The sequence below is a fragment of the Paramisgurnus dabryanus genome, chromosome 23 (assembly GCF_030506205.2).
Source record: "Paramisgurnus dabryanus chromosome 23, PD_genome_1.1, whole genome shotgun sequence".
In the NCBI taxonomy this organism is placed as follows: Eukaryota; Metazoa; Chordata; class Actinopteri; order Cypriniformes; family Cobitidae; genus Paramisgurnus; species Paramisgurnus dabryanus.
Genome location: NC_133359.1, coordinates 16961190 through 16984991, shown reverse-complemented (window position 1 = coordinate 16984991; position 23802 = coordinate 16961190). Strand labels below are relative to the sequence as shown.

Here is a 23802-nt window from a genome sequence, read left to right as displayed (position 1 = left end):
GCAAAGGTTTTGATCTGCTTCACAGCTGCATTTAAAAACCAAACATCTTTCACTTTGTTTGTGTAGACCTCCAGATGAGTTTTCGACTGATGAAACCATACGGTTGTGAATAATAGAATAGCATATGAAAGCAATACAAGAGTCTGGGAGTTAGTAGTCAGACGGCTTGGCTTGCATTTAGTCTGATGCAATCTCATGAAACCCATCAACAACAGTCTGGTTAAAGTTCACTCCAAAATCAAAAGCAGAAATGTGTCTTCATTAAAAAAAAAATTCCTATGTTAAAAGCCCATTAAAATTTGTATTAGTAAAACGAGAATGTAGCACAAGTTCTAACAAGCACTCTAGGAAAAAAGGTACAAAAGTTGTCACTGGGACAGTTCCTTTTTAAAAAGGTCTTAATATTTACCATTTTGGTACCTTTGGTGTACTAGCATGTTCCTTTAATGTACCAATGTGTACCTTTTAAATACAAAAGTGTATTTTTTGAGCCCAGTCACAACTTTAGTACCTTCTTGTAACTTTTTTTCTCTTTGATACCTTCTTGTAACTTTTTTCTCTTTAGTACCTTCTTATACCTTTTTTCTAAGTGTAGTGTGCTTTTAAACATAGTGAGGGAGGTTAAGTAGTGGCCTACAGGCTGTTATTCGAGAGCCATGCATCCTCGGGGCAAGCAGGTGGCCTGACAGACAACATGAGTGGCAGGAGGGACTGAACTCAACATTCTTGGCTGGCAGAGGATTTACCTTCTGTTGACCCAGGGTGCCCTGTATCCTAATGCCTGTGCCCTTCAGTCTTTTTGGGGCTCTTCTGACCCCTTATTAAAAAGCATTTATGTAGTAGTTAAGATATTTGACTTTTAATGACTGACCGCATTGTTTAGGAACTTCCTTGTTCTCGATGCATACTTGTTTAAAGTGGACATTTCAAAAGATTTTTCTAAGATGTCCAATAAATCTTTGGTGTCCCCAGAGTTTTAGCTCAAAATACCATATAGAAAACGTATAATAAAAAATTGTGCAGTTTTGGGTGTGTCCTTTAAAATGCAAATAAGCTGATATCTGCACTAAATGGCAGTGGATAGTGCAGATTAAGGGGCGGTATTATCCCCTTCTGACATCACAAGAGGAGCCAAATTATAATGTTCTATCTTTTCACATGCTTGTTGTGAATGGTTTACTAAAAGTAAGTAACTGGGTTGATCTTTATTACATTTTCTAGGTTGATAGAAGCACTGGGGACCCAATTATAGCACTTAAACATGAAAAAAGTCAGATTTTCGTGATATGTCCCCTTTAAATATTGGCACTGGTCTGTTCCATCTATTGGGCAACAAAAAGCATGTGGTGTTTACAGCCACCCAGACACGAAGCACAGAAAGCATTTTTGTTGCAGTGCAAGGGCAAATACAAAAAAAATAAGCAGAGTTCACAAACAGAGGACAAAAACATTTCCAGACGGCTGCATGGTTTCCTGGATTTGGCGCTTTCTCTTATTTTGGGAACTGTTTAAAGGACAATAAATCTTCACTAGTGTGGGACGTTACATTTAGTATTTTTTACTGAAGTACCAGTCTTAAGAGCAAACATGGTTGGTTACTCATGCATTTTTATTGATCAGACAGCTTTCTGATCTTCGGACACCAAATGTTTATTTGTTTATTAAAATCTAGTATTGTCTGCCATGCGGTAACTTTACGCGATGGATAAAATATCGAATTATTTCCGAGCCTTTTGAAGCGTTACGCGATTTACTGTATAATGTAAAGCTCATTCCTGTTACGTCAAAAAACCCTTCGGATGTTTTGTAGAGAAGCGTTTGAAAATATAGTGTTTTAAGCCTTGGGGTGCTTATGAAACCAGTCTCCAAGCATAAAAAAAAAACATTTATTCAAACCCTTCAATGGAGTGAGTGCGCAACAAACACGTCCACCGGTATTAGGCACCAGGAATTCAGTTCACAAAGACGCCAGTGGGATTTTCTGCATAATCCCTAAATGTCCTCTTCAAATGGAAATGTCTAGCAGGGAAGCATTTACAATTAAAGACAAAACTCCCCCAAAACTCCTTTTCAAATGTCTGTAAGACCGTGAGCAAGAAAACCAACCCTTCATTTCAGAGTTACTGTCATTCATACTAAAACATAATCCTGCAAAACATTAAAATTCAAAACATCAGTCATACAAAGTTAAACATGTAGTGTAGTCTTATGTGCAGTTTTTTTCTTTTTGACACAAACACATAAATTAAAGCATTTACACCTTCAATAATCTGAGAAAATTTTGAAAATCTAAAACGAGAGTGAGTCAAATACATTGTGCTAAGGAATCTATACAAGCTCCAAGATCCGTTTTGCTTATTAAACAGAAGCATCCTTTTTAAATCCTGCTTCAGCAAAGTTGCACCTTCCCATGGGGACGTTCTGCATATCTGTAAATGTTCAAATGCTGTGTCGTCCATCTTGAAAAATTCGGCATCCGAAAGACGTTTTGGAAGTAATAGGATGCGACTGTGGACATGCAACATTGCCAGTTACAGTAATTATAATAAAGAGGATTCATATAAGAAATCATGCATTAAAAAGTCTCTGCTGGAATGTTTCTGACCTCACACTAGCAAAACAATGTGAGAGAGCAGAATTGGTGCAAGAGGTGACCGTGTCATCAAGCCTCTGATTTGGCAATGGCCAAGCATTGGTTTAGCTTTGTGCTTTAGGGAGAAAACAACAATGCTTCCCTTATGAAGATATTTCAGCATGTTTCTCTGCTTCCTCTCAGCAATGGATAGTCGGTATGTTTTCAGGAGGCGTTCTGTCGAGTGGCCGTGACCAACCGTCACCACACCACGCCCGCAATAAAGAAGTGCTTCGGGCCAGCCAATGACAATCCAGTCCTGCTGTGCTCCATTCAGTGTGGTCAGAAGACCATGACACCTGCAATGAGAGAAAGGTATGACATAAAACCAATGCACAAAGCCAGGCACAGTAATCTGAACCCCTTCACTGCACTTCAACTTCATGCAAATGCAGAAGTCTATTTGAATTGATCGGAATATGGAGCTATAATAGCAAAGGGTACTTGGAAGAAAACAAAGAGAAAGGAAAAAAATGTTTTTTCCTATTACAAAAACAGAAATTGAACCAGTTTCAAGGTGAACATGATCATGACCGTGCAATTTGTTGAGTGGGGAAATTCATACAAATTTGTTTGCTCTCTGAATAAAGGCTTGTGAATGTGTCTACATCAATAATCAAGTTAAAAAGCTAAACCAATAAAAAAACATACAAGAGAGGATATGAGGAAAACAAGGAAATGCTTTAAAGTTCTCAAAGGCTCAAAGAAATAATAAACGGGTAACACTTTACAATAAGGTTGTATTAGTTAATGCATTAGCTAACAAGAACTAACAATGAACAATATGTCTACAGTGTTTATTAATCTTTGTTTATGTTAATTTCATCAGTTGTAACATTGAGCCCTGGGTGTAGTCTGTTTTTATGCACACGCACAGTCGGACCCACAGCCTTGCAAAGAATAGTTAATTTGACTCATACACGTGTGTTGACGTTCCACGCATGCGCATTGCAACAATTTGCAATACCTCTAGTGCCCTACATACAACATACTCCTGTATGCGCATGCACGACCTACGCGTACAATGCAGGGTTTCAAAAATCTGGATGTGCGTGCACTCTTCTGATAATGAAAATTGTGTCATGGGAACTGTATGCAGACCCTTGGCTATGAGTAAAAAATATCGCTATCTTAAAAGGATAGTTAGGCCAAAAACGATATTAAACCCATGATTTACTCACCCCCAAGCTGTCCGAGTTGCATATGTCCATCGTTTTTCAGACAAACACATTTTCGGATATTTTAGAAAATATTTTAGATCTTTCAGTTGATTAAATGTAATGTTACGGGGTCCACCCATAGTCCACGACCTTCAAGTCCAAAAAAAAGTGTGTCCATCCTTCACAAATTAAATCCAAACGGCTCCAGGATGATAAACAAAGGTCTTCTGAGGGTAATCCGGGCGATGTTGTTGTAGAAATATCCATATTTAAAACTTTATTAATGAAAATAAATACCTTCCGGTAGCGCCGCCATCTTAGTCGCGTCCGCATTCAGGAGAGAGTATTAGCGTAGTGTACGCACTTTTCTTAGTCACGTATGACAAATTCGGAGGGCGGGAGCACAGAGCAGCAGCAGAGTAGCCTCCATACGCTGCGTAAGCTCTCATCCTGAATGCGGACGTGACTAAGATGGCGGCGCTACTGGAAGGTATTTATTTTCGTTAATAAAGTTTTAAATATGGATATTTCTACAACAACACCGCGCGGATTACCCTCAGAAGACCTTTGTTTATCATCCTGGAGCCGTTTGCATTTAATTTGTGAAGGATGGACGCACGTTTTTTGGACTTGAAGGTCGTGGACTACGGGTGGACCCCGTAACATTACATTTAATCAACTGAAAGATCTAAAATATTTTCCAAAATATCCGAAAATGTGTTTGTCTGAAAAACGATGGACATATGCAACTCGGACAGCTTGGGGGTGAGTAAATCATGGGTTTAATATTGTTTTTGGCCGAACTATCCCCTTAAATATTGCTAAAGACGGCGTTACAGGGACGCAGGAAGTATGGCAAGGGAGACGCAGCATCTCATTCCCTTCTCAGGGAACAACAGTTACATACGTAACCCGAGACGTTTATATGTGTCAAACACAACTTAGCAAAAAAGCATTTTGGTATGAATCAACATTCGCATACATAAGATATAAGCATTTAAAGCAAACAGTTCAGCACGTGTGCTTAAAAAGTCTAGAATTTTTATCATATTATCATACACGTCACAGGAAATTATATGTGAATCTATAAATCTACTAAAATAGATTCAAGCACTTTCAATGACCTGTATCTATGTATGTATATTTTCAAAAACTTCCCATGGCCTTGAATTTTTTCCCCAGATTCACAAACTTTCAAGGATTTCAAGGACCCTTGGGAACCCTGAACAGTATTCGGTATTAAACAGCAGTAGTTTTAAAGACTTCAGCAACAGCTTAAAACTTTCTGAATGTCACAGTCGCAAGATGCATGTGTTATTGCCTTTGAAGAAAGGCTCATGGAAAAGCCCTCTGGGCAGGTGAAATGGAGTGCATCAATCTTCTAATGCCTCTTCGCTTGCTTGTAAAGAGTCTTCGGAAAAGCTGAACAAACTCTTTTTGCTGCAGAAAATACTGGCATAGGCACACAAGGGGGGGGGGGGAATCACAGTTTGATGTGATAATAATTATAATAAATGATGCAAGACATCATCATATCTGATTGTCATTCAGTTGATGATTTTCATATCTTGCTACTCATTGTTTTATGGTTATACTAAAGAAGACACTTAACTAGAGAAGCAATCCAACATGTAAAGCTCAGTGCCCCTATATTGCTCATTGGTAGAGCATTGCATTAGCAGTGTAAAAGGTCACGAGTTCGAACACAAGGAACACACATACAAATAAAAAATGTATACCGTGTAATGCACTATGGATAAGAACGTCTGCCAAATTAATAAATGTAATGTAAAGTCAAATATTCAAACTTTTACACCCCTGTCGGAGCTGATGGTGTAGTGCGCAGTGCTCGGTGCAGATTGATGCACTTTCGGTGACCTGAGTTTGAATCCCGGCTTGAGGTCCTTTGCCAATCCTGAACCCCTCTATCCACCCTGTATTTTCAGTCTTCTCGTACTGTCTATCAAATAAAATTGACCCCCAAAAAACGTTTACACTTCTAGACAATGACATCGATCTGTTAGTATTTTTGTATTCTCTATTTTTGCAGTTAAAATACGGCACTAATATTATCCAGAATGAGCCAGTTACTTAAAAAATAAATAATGCTAAGAAAACAATGATAGTAATAACTATTGTATTTAGATTATGCACTATATGAAAATAATTTTAAGAGTCACCCCAGAAAAAAACTGTAACAGTTCCAAGACGTTTAAAGTAAAATTTTTCAGATAACTGTAATGTATCATGTTGTGTTAAACATGTTGGACGAATGTTTATCAAGAGCAGACACTGCAGTCTAGACAGTGGGGTTAAATCGGACATGGCATTACTCCCTAATGCACTGATGATAAGGGATCAATTTAAGGACCGATTACGGAGAGAGTTTTCATTCCACTGCCACAACTATGCAGTTGAGTGTGTAAATCCATAGCTAGTTTAAATGGGCCATGTCCACGAGCCAAAGCTTATCCAGACGTTAAGCCGCCCGCATCAGTGCGGATGATCCTTATAGGAAATCCGTCCCTCGTGGGCTACCTGCATCAGCCTTTTACTACCGGTACGGCTAACCGTGGATTCTGCCAAAACATCATGTTTCCTGCTTTTGTAACATGTATGCCACAAAGAGAGAGAGAGAGATCAGATTAAAATGGCCCAATCCGATTTACGGGCTCTGCGACAGGAAAACGATTAGCTGGTTTAGTTTTCGAAAGGCCCCTCCTTTAGTGGAGGTTGTGGTGTTTGGCAAAGGGACAAGACCGATCTAACTGGCAAATTACCTGGATTAGTGGAAAACAATGCTGCCCAATGGACCTGCACTGCTGGCAGAAAAGGCAGTAACTAAGTCTTATTGAGGACATATGCTATGGGCTACAACAATGTCAAAAGAGTATCATTACAGGCCAACAATCTGCCATGTCTGCATATTCCCTATTCTCTTTAACTAGACATTTTTTTACTCAGTTGAAGTCCTGTCAAAAATTTTTATCCAACTACTACAGCAAAACAAGTTGAAACAACATAAGATTACAAATCTATAACAAGTAATTCAAGCCGTATTGAAATATATGACTTTGCAACAACCATCGCTTAAGCTTTCCTGGTGCAAGCAATAGCAGAGTCATTTGATTCCCAGGGAAAGCATGTATTGATCAAATGGATAGCTTGAATGCACAGTAAGTTGGATAAAACAGTCTGCCAAATGCATACAGTAAGTGTGCACTATTAAGATCACATAGCCACTAAAAGACATTAACAACAGGTAGATATACTCAAACATAAACTTTAAACGTATGTGTGAAGACACATTTCACAAAGGTGTTTTTGCTTGATGCTCTACTGCAACAAAGCTACAATGATACCTCAGCATTGACTAAGTAACCCAAAACCACCACCGACTGCAGTGCAGGGTCAACTAAGGTAACAAACAACTACTGTTACATACAGTATACAAAAGCTGTAGGTCACCTGTTGTTAGCTCAGAGGTTACAAAACCGACTATGGATAAATACGTAATAAATGCATTTCCATGCCCCTTCAAATTGCAAATTGAAAATGAACCCAATGGAAACCCTGTGATTTCGCATTAACTCCAATATATCGCAAAAACAGTTTTTTACGCTTTTGTGAAATGGTTTTTCAAACAAAGCAAAAAAGGAATATATGCAAAACTGCAATGGAATTTTTTTTCACATTTGCAGGTCACCTGACGTGCATAAAAGTCACATAATCATGTTTTAAGTATGCCCCGATATGTTTGATTGGAGGACAAGACAGAAGAGGTGTGGTCGACCACGATCAAGCACATGACATATTTTGATGTCACCCGCATGGCGATGTATGAAGTCGAACACAACCAATCCCCTGGTTTTTGGAATGACTTATTGCGAGACAACAAAATGACATTTTAGTCGCATAACATCAGCTAGTTATTTTGTGTCCGTATGGTTCAATTAAATGTAAAAGGATTAAAATTTCAAAATAAATTTGCAGATTACTTAAAGCATACATTCATTTTTGAGGACCAAGTCTAAAATTTCTGGTTTTATTTCATTTTAAAAGAATATTTGGGGGATAATTGCAAAAATGTCAATGTGGTGTAACCGGTCGGTGTCAGTTGGTGTAACTAGTATTTTTTTTAAATGAAAATATAAATATATTCATAAAAAATGTGGAATAAAATATAATCATCTAGTTTAATGTAATATGATTTTTTTACATAATTTGTCAAGATTATTTAGAAAACAGAGCTGTTTTCAGCATATGTCAAGACAAATATTACAAAAACGCATACAAATTTACATTTAGAAATAACTATTAAAATTATATTTTAAAATGTATTAATATTTCTCATTCTTGGCGCAATTGGCGGTTACACCATTCTACATTTTCAGATCCATTCAGTCTTAACTTTCATAAAAATTGTGCACATTTAATTTTTTATTGCATAAAATTAACATAAATACACTGGGCCCTATTTTAATGATCTAAGCCCATTGTCTAAAGCGCACAGCGCAACGTCTAAATGGGCGTGTCCGAATCCGCTTTTGCTAATTTAACGACGGGAAAAATTGTTTGTGCGCCGAGCGCATGGTCGGAAATGTTTGATCCTTTTTTTAATGAGTAATGGGAGTATTTTGGGCGTAACGTGCAATAAACCAATGAGAGTCTCAGCTCTCATCCCCTTTAAAAGCCAGTTGCGCTGGCGCTATGTCTAATCCCTGTTTAGATGATGGACTTTGTAAACTGAAAAACTAAGCGGAGGAAGAAGATCCCCAGTTTAAGATTAATGTTAAATAATTGTGGTGTTTTTCAATTGTATTGAAAATTTTATTTTTTATTAAAACCTTTAAAACCAGTTTTCTTTTAGTCATGGAATTAAAAAAGCAGGCTTTTAATTGTTTTAAATGTATGACTATCCAATATCATCAAAAATAATTTACAAGTATGTAAGAAAAGGTTTGTACTCTAAAAATACTTTATTTGTAACAAACAGGAGGTAAAGAAATTACAAACGGCTCTCCGCACGTTTCAGCACTTGGACAGCGTCAGTTTTTTTTTAAGCATTACTTAAAAATGTTTCAGAGTCATCATATACAATAAATCCGTGAGGTAGCATTTAAAAAGAAAACATTTAAAATCAGATGCATTTGTTTAAAGCAAAGGATTTATTTACTTACCAGGCTGCAGGTGAAGCAGCTCTTTGTGCCTTCGCACGTCTCATAATTTGTCCTCATTTATGTCCAAGAAACTAAATAATAATCTTTTACATTCAATCCTTTAATCTTTCATATTTAAAAGCATTTTTGTGCTGCTGCGCATTCATGCGTGTGATAAGCAAACCCGCGTTGTCGTCCCGTTTATAGGCGCATATTACTACTTTTCAGAAATAGTTATTATTTATTGAATATGTATGAAAACAGAAACATTTGTAACTCAATAAGAGCAAACGTACGATTTTGCTGTCCAGGTTAGGCACATATATAAAATAAAAACCACAGAACTCATTCAACTGCAGATAATTTTCACAAGAAAAGAAATCAGGAGACGTAACAGGAGACAGAATCCCATCAAACTCTAAAAACTCCCTGTTTTCCATTTTTAGGGGGCTTTAAAAAGTCTCTGGAAAACTACAACTACTGTGAAATTCAGCTGCTGTATCCATGTATTGTTTTCATCAAGCCATCTGATTATGACTCATAATATTATATTTGATGATAGGATTCAATTAACCCATAGTCCATTTCAACGTTTGAAATGGACTACATGTAGGTACTCTTCTCCACTCTGACTGCTGCAGTTTTAAAATATTTATAGACTGAAAGTGGAATCCCATCCCTGCGCCAGCTTACATCATTTATGAAGCTTATTCTTCTCAGTTTTGTTTTTCCCATAATGACACATACGGTCATTCCAATGTAGACCAACAGGTATTTTAAGCATAAGAGACCACAGAGCTGGACTGACTCACCTCCATTAAGTCTTCATAGCGAAACAACTTTTCAAGTTCAAAACATACCATTGGTTTTATCTGTTGCACTGTACTGCGTCAAGAATGAGAAAATGTATAGAGGCTAAACTGAGTAAAGTAACACGTCAAGGACAGCCCTATGGAAGAAAAATAATGACAAAAGTTTTTGAATTAAAATAGCCTGTTGAATTGTACTACCTGAAAAAAAATGCATTGTATTAACCGTACTTGAATTTTAATGCATTGTATTTTTATGTTTTTGAATTAAAACAGCCTGTTGAATTGTACTACCTGAAAAAAAATGCATTGTATTAACCGTGCTTGAATTTTAATGCATTGTATTTTTAGGTTTTGCATTTTTAAGGGCTGAAATTCAACATGCGTGTATATTTTCTGTATTAAAAATTCAATAGTCCACATTCACCTTTTAGATTTCACTTTAAAATATTCGGTCTATTTAAAAATACAACGTAAAATATTCAGCAGGCAAGTTTCAGTCCATTTAAATTCGCGTCCAAAAATTCAAGTCCAAAAATTCAGTCGTACAGATTTCAACATTTAACATCCGGGAACTGCAGGAAAAGCAATAGAGTACCGAGTATAATCTCATCTGCTGTTAATCGATCTGGCCAGCAGGTGGTGCACGTGTTCGCCAAAACTTTGTACATGTAAGATGATTTATCCACTGCAGTGATGAATGTTGGCTTTTATGTTCAGTTTTAGTAGAACAACTGTAATACACTCACACAGAGAGTGTATTGTTTGGTTATGTTATTGACAGGATACTAAACGGTTTTTAAATGCCATATAAATTAAATAGGGCCTTTCTGCCTGCTATTGGCTTCGTTTCTCAAAAGCTAAGTTGATTGTAGATTTTATTGGTGGCAATCTACCATCTTCTTATGCCTACGAGAAACGGACACGTTTTTGTAATTCTTCACCTCAGTTTATAAACCATACTCGGATTATTGAACTGTTCAAGTTACAAATCGTGCACGCGGATTAATAAACCATACGCACATTTAAACAATCAGTGCTCTCAGATTTTCAATCCATATCCACAAATTCATAAACAATAAATAAACAGTGCACACGCTTTCGCAATGGTTTTGCAAACTGAGTCCACTACCGCAGAGGTCCCCAACCACCGGGTCGTGGACAAGTTGCCACCGGTCGCAAGAACATCCTGAAAAAATGTGTATAATAGCTACGTTATAGTTTAATCAGGTGTTTTGTCCTTTACGAGCCGACTTCAAATAACATATCAATCCACTTCTATACAGGGCCGCGCTCTCTCTTTTTCTCTCTCTCTCTCTCTCTCTCTCTCTCTCTCTCTCTCTCTCTCTCTCTACCAGCGCATCGGCGATCACATTGCTGTCGTTAGAGTTCAAGCATACAGTACTTCTAAAACACAATCGATCAAAGAATTGCAAAGGTATGACTTTATGAATAAAATGAAGACATTAATTTGATATCGCAAATGAAACTAATTGCAGGCAGGCGCGGAGCTATGGGCCCAATCAGAAATGAAAAAAAAATAATACTCGGGACGTCGGGGTAGCGATTTTGCGAGCCCTGCATAGGTTTGTTTTGTAGAAAGACTTTCTTTAAAGTGAATTTCGTTTTGTATAAATTGTATCTTAATATTAATCAATGTTTAATCAAACAATTGCCTCGATTTAATAAATAAGAAGCAAACCAAGAACGTCTGTGGTGTGGATTATAGTGAACCCACTATATTCCGCAGCCTATTCTTTCTGCTTTTAATGCATTTCTTAAATGAATGTCTCAATTACACAGTAGGCTTATAGGTTGTTATGATAGGCTATTTGTTGCTAAAAGCAATAGACTATATTGTATAAAGTGTAGCAATAAACATGGCGTGACTTAGTGCTGAGTTAGAGAGCTGGTAGACTATCAAACAACATCACTGTGATCAGATGTTTCCTTTCTATTTTTTACCCCGCTGTCATATTTGTTGTGTGTTTATGTTATTGAGAGGAAAGCGCGCAGCACATATTTATAACGTATTGTTATTCAAAATACGTTTTCCACTTGCTTGCAAAAAAAGTTCTCAAAGTGATCATGGCTGAAAGCTGCTCGGGAATATTTTTTTCATTAGAACCATATAACGCAACATTCAACTTCTTTATAATAGTTTTTAAATAGTTATCAGGCTTACTTATAATTTTACTGTTTTTAACATAACATGCAATAGGTAAAATACACCATATGAAGTTGTATCCATGTCTAACTGTCCCGGGGCTATGGCGAATTCCTGTCGGGCTACAAAGATGTATCTGCGCCCTGCCCGTCGGAGGAAAAAATATTGTAATGGGTTTGCATTCTCTCAGATTTAGTTAGGTAATTATATTGTATGTAATTCGGTGTCATCTTGTTAGTTATTACTATCCCCACTAACAAGTGAAACTGTCAGGAAATGAAGTGAAAGCATAACTAAACCCATTATTCCTTTCGTGTTCACGTCTGAAATGCGCGCTCCTCGGCTCCGCTCTTTACGAGTACCCGCTTCTTATGGTCATCAAAAAGTATATTAAATGTTTATTTATTTGTCATTTCGTTTAACCTCAGAGTCAAACATTATTCTAGCAATTCCCTTTTTCTTTCTTTATTTAGTAAGTTAACTTAAATATGTGAGAACGAAAATATATTTTTAGTGATTTGTATGAAGAGAATATGATGTTAGAAGCTTTATTTTATAACACAAAATAGTGACTGCACACTCACTTGCAAAAATTATTTATTATAACCAACGTATCGGCAAATAGCCTTCGTCAAGGTATGTGTTCGCTCAGAGTGAAGCTTCATTTTAAGCATTTAGTAGCTTAATTTATTTAAACAGTTTTAATAGGCTATTTTAAAAAGTATTAGGTTTTTTGTGTTCATTTATATTTCTTGTCACTGTGTGCAGGTTCTTTTTTGTAGGCTATATGACAGCCCAATAATTTTTTTAACCAAAAAGGCTTAATTAATGTCATGTTGCATTACAATTTAAAGTATATCAATAATGTAAAAAATGTGACGTGCAGTTCGGGTGTTCTCACCAATACGCTTGTGATTCCTGAAGTTTTGACGAATTTTATAGACTTGTTATAGTTTCTTATTCAATGTGACACCCATAGATTCAGGTCCACCCGAACTTAATCCATGCCCACCCATATGTCACGTTCTGCATCCGCCACTGAAAGGGTGACTTCAGATGATGAAATGTAACCATTGATTTTTTTGGATGCTTTTAGTCACCAACAAAAATTCTCACAGACACAGTTACATTTGTGCTATTGTAGTTTGGACGTGTTTATTATTATTCTGTAATATGGAAAAAATATAAATAATAAAAAAAAATGTAGGGGTTGTCCTCGGTATTTGAAAAATCCTGGCTACGGCCTTAATGACAGCAATGTGATCGCCGATGCGCTGGTAGAGAGAGAGAGAGAGAGAGAGAGAGAGAGAGAGAGAGAAAGAAAAAGAGAGAGCGCGGCCCTGTATAGAAGTGGATTGATATGTTATTTGAAGTCGGCTCGTAAAGGACAAAACACCTGATTAAACTATAACGTAGCTATTATACACATTTTTTCAGGATGTTCTTGCGACCGGTGGCAACTTGTCCACGACCCGGTGGTTGGGGACCTCTGCGGTAGTGGACTCAGTTTGCAAAACCATTGCGAAAGCGTGTGCACTGTTTATTTATTGTTTATGAATTTGTGGATATGGATTGAAAATCTGAGAGCACTGATTGTTTAAATGTGCGTATGGTTTATTAATCCGCGTGCACGATTTGTAACTTGAACAGTTCAATAATCCGAGTATGGTTTATAAACTGAGGTGAAGAATTACAAAAACGTGTCCGTTTCTCGTAGGCATAAGAAGATGGTAGATTGCCACCAATAAAATCTACAATCAACTTAGCTTTTGAGAAACGAAGCCAATAGCAGGCAGAAAGGCCCTATTTAATTTATATGGCATTTAAAAACCGTTTAGTATCCTGTCAATAACATAACCAAACAATACACTCTCTGTGTGAGTGTATTACAGTTGTTCTACTAAAACTGAACATAAAAGCCAACATTCATCACTGCAGTGGATAAATCATCTTACATGTACAAAGTTTTGGCGAACACGTGCACCACCTGCTGGCCAGATCGATTAACAGCAGATGAGATTATACTCGGTACTCTATTGCTTTTCCTGCAGTTCCCGGATGTTAAATGTTGAAATCTGTACGACTGAATTTTTGGACTTGAATTTTTGGACGCGAATTTAAATGGACTGAAACTTGCCTGCTGAATATTTTACGTTGTATTTTTAAATAGACCGAATATTTTAAAGTGAAATCTAAAAGGTGAATGTGGACTATTGAATTTTTAATACAGAAAATATACACGCATGTTGAATTTCAGCCCTTAAAAATGCAAAACCTAAAAATACAATGCATTAAAATTCAAGCACGGTTAATACAATGCATTTTTTTTCAGGTAGTACAATTCAACAGGCTGTTTTAATTCAAAAACATAAAAATACAATGCATTAAAATTCAAGTACGGTTAATACAATGCATTTTTTTTCAGGTAGTACAATTCAACAGGCTATTTTAATTCAAAAACTTTTGTCATTATTTTTCTTCCATACAGCCCAGCTGTTGCAGTACACTGAGATTGTCCACTTCCTGAAGGCGTTTCTGAAGCATGACGCCGCTGTCAACATCTATCGACAGGCCTGTCAGGTCTGAATTTGTGCCCCATGGGGCTAATTATAAAACCCAGCTTTTGCTGTGCCACCTGCTTTACTGTGAAATGAAGCACTTGTGGTGTGAACAGAGTCGCTGGCTGGTGAACAGTGTTAATGATTACTCACAGAAGTAATCATTTTTCTAATCATCAGGGGATGCAATGAGACGGCTCCAGGCACTCCCTAGGCAGCCTATCCGGGTGACACGTGTGAGAGATGTTCAGATGACTGTTATGACACATTAATTTAGAGAATAACACTGAAAGAGCATTGTGCTGCCAGTACATGTCACATAGGAACAAATACCTTTGTTATACGCACACAAAGGTAAATGCATGCATGCTATCAATGGCCTTGCTGACTTTTTAGCTCTTTAAGTGAAGAGAGACAGGCGATTAAAGTGAAGCACCTAAAAAGTAAGGGTGTAATAATCAAGCTTAACTCATTTTGTACAGACAATACACATTAAAGGCACATTCCACTTTTTTGAAAATATGCTCATTTTCCAGCTCCCCTAGAGTTAAACGTTTGATTTTTTTCCTTTTTGGAATCCATTCAGCTGATCTCCGGGTCTTTTAGCATAGCTTAGCATAATCCATTGAATCTGATTAGACCATTAGCATTGCGCTCAAAAATAATCAAAGAGTATATTCGATATTTTTCCTATTTAAAACTTAACTCTTCTGTAGTTACATCGTGTCCTAAAGCAGAGAAAAAATTAAAAGTTGCGCTTTTCTAGGCATATATGGCTTTGAACTATGATAAAAAGTCCTCACATTTATTTAATTAATATAATTGCATCATTTTGTTGTCATATAATCGCACAGGCTGACATCGCGATTGCGATGCGATTAATTGTGCAGCACTAACGTACCCTCGCATATGCATAAAAACAGAACTATACTTCTAGCTTTATTAGCATTATGTACGGCAAAACTTATAGCAATAAGGGAGGTTTCTATGGTGATAGCTGTTTCTTTGTGAATGTGAGTATAATTTGAAGAGTGATTGTGGTATAATTTATTAATAAGAAATTGCATTGTATATTTAATTGTTTGATGGGAAACAAGTGCACTCAAGTGCTCTCATCCTCAATATCTCCTCACCAGTCTGTAATTACAGAGATTAAGCCACTTTCACATCCAACTGGATAGGCAGTTGACAGGAAAAGCTTCGTAATACGGATTGCAAATCAATAATTCGATAGCGTATGAATGTGGACACATCACACTGGTCAGACTGTGAACCTGTGAGATGTCTCAACCTTCAACCCTCTTTAATATACTTTGTTAATGACTGCCACTGCACTTGAGTATTGCTGAATCTATCTGCAAGACATCCAGATGGTTTAACACTTTGTATCCCCATCCTTGCTCACACCACGATTAAAACCCTCAATAAATTGAGAGCACTCAGCTGCTTCTAAAGGCGGCTGCCAAGTAGAATTTAGAATTTTGGCATGCATTTATCTTGACAGAAATCACTATTTATGTGTCAACAGCCTGTTGACTTGCGCCTCTGCCTAAAGTTATGAGTGAAGCAGATTTTATAACAAGCACCTACAATACAGTAACAAGTGAATAACAAGTGATTCTGTTCTAGATAAGGCCAAACAAGATCAGACAGTAGTGTTGTCAAAAGTTCCAGGGGTCTCATTTATAAACGTGGCGTATGTTGGAAAGTCCATACACCACTTATCAGGCAAAGGTTGTGATCTATAAAAACGAACTCTCATTATTCATGGTTAATAATGGGCGTGTACAGGGCGGGATATGACTACACTTGCTTGATCTCTGATTCATAAAGGGAGCATTTTTTACGGGTTTGCTAATGTACGATTTTATAAGCTTGAAAATTTTTGGGGTTACGCCATTTTTGGCTTTTGGGCACAGGTCCACATTTGGTTAGGATCCTATGCACACTTTTAGAAGTAACTGATGCGCTGTCTGACTGGGTCTTTTCATAGAAGACACTTCTTTTCAACAAGACGACATGACATGCTGAAAGATTTTCATTAGCAACTACATTGTAGACTTGACGAATACAGAATTTTTGCCTTTTATACTTTTTAAATGACTATTTATTATTATTAAAGGTAAACCACAGTTTTTCAATATTTTACTATGTTCTTACCTCAACTAATTAATACATACCTATCTTGTTCAAGGCTTGCAAATAATCTTTGTACAGCGTGTCGTAAATTTGTTAGCATTTAGCCTAGCCCCATTCATTCCTTTAGAAGCCACCAAACACTTCCATGTTTTCCCTATTTAAAGACTGTTACATGAGTAGTTACACGAGTAAGTATGGTGGCACAAAATAAAACGTGGCGAAAATGAGAACTATATTGTATGGTGGAAGGTCGAAGTGCTGCAAACTAAGTGCTTTCCGCTATACATTTATCCACTTAATAAAACGAAACGCCATGTTTCGTTTTGTGCCAGCATACTTACTCGTGTAACTACTCATGTAACAGTCTTTAAATAGGGAAAACATGGAAGTGTTTGGTGGCTTCTAAATTCATCCCTGTTTGGATCCTAAGGAATTAATGGGGCTAGGCTAAATGCTAACACATTCACACAACGCGCTGTACAAAGATTAAGTGCACGCATTGAATAAAGATAGGTATTCATTTGTCTAAGTTGAGGTAAGAACATAGTAAAATATTGAAAAACGGTGGTGTTTTCCTTTAATAAAGGAGTGAGTTGTTAAATTAGCATGTTTTTATGTTGAACTTTACTACTGAAATTTAATACATGAAATTTTACTGGTATTGGGGTAATGACAAATACAAAATAGCAATTTCAGTCTTTGGAGCATATCAAATGTCTATATTCTTACCCAGATCAGCTTCATACGTTTAAATCAGAGGTGCCTAGGCGGGAAGATGTTTCCAGGTGCTGACAAATGCTGTTGGTATCAGTGAATAAGGCACGGTAGTGATACTGTTCCAGCTATCCGACGTTGGGTCATAACAATCCAGGGTTTTACACCGTTGTGTCCCAAAGTAACCACCTACCACATAGAGTTTATTACCAGAGGCCACAGCATGGCAACTCATTCTTTTGGAGGTCATGTCACCTACACGCGTCCATTGGTTGGTCTCGCAGTCATATCGGTAAGCGGATGCAGCAGTGAACTCCGTGTCTCCACCCATTATGAATATTTGACTGCCAAGGACAGCGGCCGCTGTGTATCTCCAGGGTTGCGGGCACTCTGCAGCTATGGTCCAACGGTTCTCAACAGGGTCATAGCATTGGACCTTTGAGGCCTTGTCCCTGTGGATGGTTGTTCCACCAAATACAAAAAGTTTTAGCTTGGCACTGACCACTGCTGCATTGCTGACACCGTCCCTAAGTGGTGCCATCATTGTCCATTTGTTGGTTAGTGGGTCGTATCGCTCAACCTGTTTGAGAGACACTGAGGGGGAGGCCGGGAAGACACCTGCTATAGCGGTATGACCCCCAACAACATAGAGGCAGTTTTCAAGTTCTGCTGAGCCGTGACCAAAGCGTGCAATTAACATGGGGGCGCCTTTCGACCATTCCTCATGCACGGTATCGTATATCCACACGTCCTTCGATACTCCGTTTTCCGATCCTCTTCCTCCGGTCACATAAACCTTGCAGCCAATGGCACATGCACTGAATTCTTTCCTAGGACTGGGAAGATCTGATTTGGGGATGATTTCTTTTGCTTTGTGGTCTACTTGGTAGATTTTATCACACATAAAAGTCTGGCCCCCAAGAATAAGAAGCGTGTGCCCAGCTTTGCGAGGCCTGGCACAGGGGCTGGTGACGACTCCATCATTCTGAAGTATCTTCTTCTTGCATTGCATTGCCTCATCGACGATAAGTCTGCTTCTTTTATCTGACATCACAAGTTCTTCACATGCCACGGCCTCAATGAGACACTCTGAAGGTAACAGCGCAAGACGTATTCCTCGCAGCAATTCAGGAAGATAGTCTCTGCGGCTATCCAAGTCGTATCGAACCCAACGCATGACTGCGTTGAAAACTATCTGTTCGTCTTCAGTCTCCAGCTCATCGCTAAGGATGAGATCCAGAAGCTTGTCTTTTGAGAGGCTACAGAAGTCTTCCGTTTCTCGAAGAGCCTCGAAATGGATGAGACACATCCTCCAAGACAGCTCATAAAGACGTTTACACTGATGGGCATCGGAAAGCAGCATCATTCCCAAGCAGTTTGACGAATGCAAGTTCTTCTCCAAAAACTCTGCCGCTGCATCACGGATGTCATGAAATTGCAGCATGTCTCCGGCCTCAAGAAGTGACTCTGCGTTCTCCTCGTTGATGATGACGCGCGAGGAGTAAGCAAAGTCCAACAGTAGCTCCAGAACCTCTGGGTGCACACTGTCACGGAAGTTCACCTCATTGTCCATGCTCTCACGGAGGCCACCGCTAAACATGGCTTCAAAATAGCGACTGCATGCTGCGAGCACCGCACGGTGGCACGGAAAGGAACGGTCGCCAGCCCATAGTGTAACGTCTGTGAACATGCACTGTTTGCGAAGTGTATTAAGGTGGGTGAGCACACTGTCTGGGTGAGAGGGCTTGTGAAAAAGCGAGATGTTCATGGAACCGGTGCTCGTCCTGGACTTGCGGTTTTCATGGACGCTGACAGACATCTTTTCCGACACGTCCAAATTTTCACTGGTCCCAATATCCCGAACTAAAAAAAACACAAAAGTTCAACATGAGGTTAGCTAGCACTGTACAGTTATTTCAGTACTATAAATGACTCAAGCAAAGACAATTTTATTAGGCGACAAATGAACAATTAGTCTTGGTTGATAAACTTTAGCTTAAATGTATTCTTAGTGTTTTTCTTGCTTTGCTATGCAATAAGAGGCTGAGTTATCTTTTTAATCTTCTTTAAAGCCTTTGGCTATTACGCACATAAATGGATTGGCCAAATGCCATTTTTACACAATTTGATTTAAGAGGAAGAGATGTCTAGAAAACAAACGTTGAGTAATGTTTACTAAATATTCAAAAAATCTTCCGTAATCACAACATTACTTAAATAGCTAAGTTTTCTGCAATTTAACTAGCATTTCATTAATAAAATGACAAGGAAAATATGAAAAATCATAATTTAACGTTCATATTTCCATTTAAAAATACTTTGGTGGGTCGCCGGATAGATTATATCAATTTAAGTGGGTCGCAAAAAGTACATTTTTGAGAACCCCTGGTTTATAAGTGTTGAGATGGGTTTAATACAGCAAAATTAATTTCCAATTTTTAGATTTAAGCCTTATGGCTTGTAATAAATATTAGGTATCATTACGCAATATTTTAAATAATTTACCGTATTATACAAATAAAACAAACTCCAATAAAAGAGTCAGTGGTGCAGAGTAAAAAACAGATTATTACAACCACGCATCCTGAATATTGCATCTATGCTGTGAATTGAATTTGAGAGTATTTTCTATGTTTCAAATATCATGCATTGATTTTTTGACAAGGAGTGTCTATAAAAAAATTTAAAAGCAGTTTGATGCCCACTAATCTTGAGTAGAAAAACATTTTATAAGCAAAAAAAAAAAAAAAAAAGAATGTAAACATACACCAAATTAAAAGAAACATCAATATTTGTGACAAGCGTAAATAAAAACAATAAAGGAAACAAACCATTTTTTCAATATTTAGGTTTATAAAGCTGTATGTTTAATGGGTTAACCTGAATAAATTCTTAGGATTTTTCTGTCTATTAAACACACAAAACACCCACTAAATGTTGTGGCTTGCTATTATGGTGCACTGAAGCACATGATTTGGTAAAATCCAGACAGTTTTGCCTCAAAGGGGTGAAACTGTCTGCCATTCGAGCCTAATCTTTCAGCAGCAAGTGTTCAATGTTACCACTGGCTCTTTGTGTGACTAAATGTGCTTACATGCCATCCGGATTCTTTGACACAATTTGAGATTAATGCGACAAGAGAGGGGAGCGAGCCTGCACAAACATCAGCAGGGTCTTTATGGTTCGCGCGCTTGGGTTGAAAAGAATCACAATGCCAGAGGTTGACCACAAAGGATGCAAGGTCACAGCTATCAGTGCAGGAGAATAAGGGACGACCAGGATGCTGGTATGGAGGGAGAGGGGTTGGATGCAGAGCTGTTGATGGGTTTGCAAGATCAAGTGGAGCAAGCAGGTGTCTAAAACCACTTACAGCGGCAAAAACTGCTGGCCCACGCACAGGCACTGACAGTGAGGATCTGAGAGGGGGTCTGCATTGGTCCCAAAAAGCCTCCCTTCAACAGGCCAGGCTGACAGAGCTGGGTCCTTTACGGATCCAGGAAAGAACACAGAATGGAAAAGAGATCATTTTTGTCAAACACAGACCCCAAAAAGGCCAACTAAAGAACATAGACATGATATAAAAGCTATGGAAGTGGCCTAAAAGTTGCACACATCTACGACCATGGTCTTGTGATCAGGTTTGTGGCTTAATGGAAAAGAAACAGAGATAAAAAGGGAATGCCATGATCATTTCACAGCTTGATGAAACTTCCGTAGAATTCCTGTGCAGTTCATCCCATCACCCATGGTAACCATCACTCAACAACAGCATGAGCCGTGCCAAAGCTGCTGAATCATTCACTGCGAAACAAACTACCTATCCATGCAGATATTCTCACCAGCACGAATGGCACCTTTTAATTGCAACGCTAAGAGGCCGAGGCACAAAGGTTTTTCTCCCACTGAATATTCTTCCTCTGTAAACATCCAACCTCCTCTGAATAAATAGCCTTTCCAGGATCTTTTCACAAGCGATGTTGGTATTCCAGTGCCGCATTTCAGCTAGCCTACAGCAAAGGAGGAAGTGTTCTTTTGTATTTGCAGAAAGTCAAAAGCTGACAACCTTACTGACTTTATGGATCACCGGTCTGCACCAAGGCCATTCTCAAAACAAAGGACTACTATCTTTGATTCACTATTAGTCAATCACAGCAAGGTCTAAAAGTTTAGATTCATGTCATACCTATATCAGCATATCCCTTTACTAATAAACTGAAATTGGCTGTCCAATAATAAGTTGGGTGAGCTGGCACGCTTGCCAGATTTGTATTAATTTGCAGGGAAAATATTTTTTGGTAAAAACGTGAGATATTTGTAGATGTTTGTAGTTCGTAGTGTATATTACAAGAATGTCTCAGAATCTAAGGAAAACACAATGGTAAGGGTCAAGTAACCTACAACATACATTGGTAAACAAAAGCCAAAATGTGGTAAAACTAGAGCTTGTTGAATTCAATGTCTTGTCATCACACAAACTTAAAGGACAAATACTGTAAATAGAGCAGGCTTGCGGTTCCAATTTTACATTTTTTGAACATTTTGAGTCCTGGAGGACCCAAAGTATTGCACATTTAGTATGTCTCCCTCACCTGATTCAGGTGTGTCATACAATTACAAGTGAAACAATTACACAATCTACAAAAGCCTCAATTACAGCTGTCCATTTGTGCTCATTTCTGTGCGTTTTTGGCACCAAATACAGTGGTAAAAAAGATTTTAAAATTAAGAAGTTGATTTTGGATTTTTACAAACAACATTAACTTCCATAACTATTTGTTATTTACGTTATATTATTTTGTTTTGGATGTTTCGAATTTCCCATGCAGCTGCTTTACATAAGTTATAAAACATTTTAAACTTCAATTTAAAATATCTTAATCTGCAATAGTAATTGCAATTAAATTATCAAGGTGTTATGATCGTCCACGTCCAGCACTAGTGTCAGATAAGGGAGACATTCAAAATGTCCAGGAGGACTGTGAAAAAAATCACGTTCGTAACCCACAGAAAAAGTATTGTAGTGTTTACTATAGTAAACTGTTGTTTAGTACAATTAATACAGTATTCTATAATATTAGCTATAGTAATTTGATCCAACTATAGGAAATAATGTAATATACACTTTAACATTTACAATAAATCCTGTCTGTGGCCCATCTGAAGACATTTTCTGTGATTTAGCCTATTCTGTTTTCTTACACAATATCATCCCACATGTAAAGAACATTCTGTGAAAATACAATCTTGATATCTGTAATATTGACTGTGAAAGGTCATGCCAAATGTTAATGTTAACCCTACTGAAAAATCCAGCATGTGAGCTGATTTCAGCTGGTCCCCAGCTTGGTTTTGCTGGTGTAGCAAGCTGGTCTTGCTGTGTTTTGGTAACGTTTTAAGCTGGTCTAGCTGGAAGACCAGCTGACCCACCTGTTTGACCAGCTTTGCCAGGCTGGGAGGACCATCTTAAACCAGCTACTGCCACCTTAAACTAGCTAAAATCAGCTTATACAGGTCTCGGCTTGATTTTTCAGTAGGAAAATCAATGACTTAAACTTAAATTCAAACTTTGTTGATCTCATAGTTAGGTTATGAGACTTTCATTTAGATTTCGCAAAAAAAATACGACTGTATCAACTACAGTTTACTATACAGTAGTATACTACAGTACTTTTTAAAGTGGGAATAAAACAGCGGCTCCTGCGCAAAAAGATTTTGTTTCAAATACGCGCCCGCGTAAGATAAGTAACTCAAGCTACAGTTAGCCAGCTCGCTAGTGCACTGAAACGCACTGATAACTACATAACTTTACCTGAGGTAAAATGTCATTTTTGGTCAATAATAAAAGGTTAAAATCAACAAAGACAGTTGTGCCTGTACTCAATCTCATGGCGACCGTTCAGTTACGATACTGTGTGCATGAGGAGAGCTAACACTGTTAGCGGAGAGTCGTAAGTCAGTTGTATAGGCATGCAGAATAAAGACCGACAAACTCCCGGCGATTAGAGACCCCGGGCTCCCTGTAAGTGCTCATTATTTCCTGATTTACACAGATTTCTCCTTCTTGAAGAAGCGAGAGGAAACCAATCCCTATCTAATCCTGACCAGTTTCCAGCTCTGACAAAACAGAGGAAGAAGAAGAGTACAGATGTTGGTTAAAGGGTAATTCATTTGAAGCTTCTTCCACTAACATAAGACTATTTTTAGAAAGATAAGACATACTTACAGTCTTCTGGGCGTTAGTTGCAAGTCCTGACGTTGTGCGGTTTCGGTATCGGTAAATGAATCATAGTTTTGTTCACCTCAGTGCTGTCTGACGGCGTTACTTTGTTAACATTCCAATCCTCACTGATAAAAAGCTGTGGAGTCTCTTGGGGTAATATCCAAAAGCGGGGGAATGGGCTTTGGAGAATGATTGACGTGGCGTTGACCAATCAGCGGATGGGAATTTATGCAAATGAGAAATC

General features: G+C 38.0%; 1 protein-coding gene across 5 annotated transcripts; it reads right to left on the bottom strand.

Moving 5' to 3' along the window:
- Positions 1–1864: 1864 nt before the first annotated feature.
- On the bottom strand, positions 1865–23711 carry enc2 (ectodermal-neural cortex 2). Of its 5 annotated transcripts, none has more exons than XM_073813255.1 (4): positions 23562–23711; positions 23148–23452; positions 17354–19201; positions 1865–2931 (listed from the first exon to the last, which is right to left on the bottom strand). In XM_073813255.1, exon 3 carries the CDS (start codon positions 19155–19157, stop codon positions 17388–17390), a length of 1770 nt encoding a protein of 589 aa, XP_073669356.1. In that variant the 5' UTR covers positions 19158–19201; positions 23148–23452; positions 23562–23711; the 3' UTR covers positions 1865–2931; positions 17354–17387. The 5 variants fall into 5 exon arrangements, with proteins under 5 accessions (XP_073669356.1, XP_065147650.1, XP_073669358.1 ...); XM_065291578.2 differs by lacking the exon at positions 23148–23452 and adding an exon at positions 20709–20821 and having other exon boundaries at positions 23562–23705; XM_073813257.1 differs by having other exon boundaries at positions 23558–23702.
- Between the last annotated feature and the right edge of the window lie 91 nt (positions 23712–23802).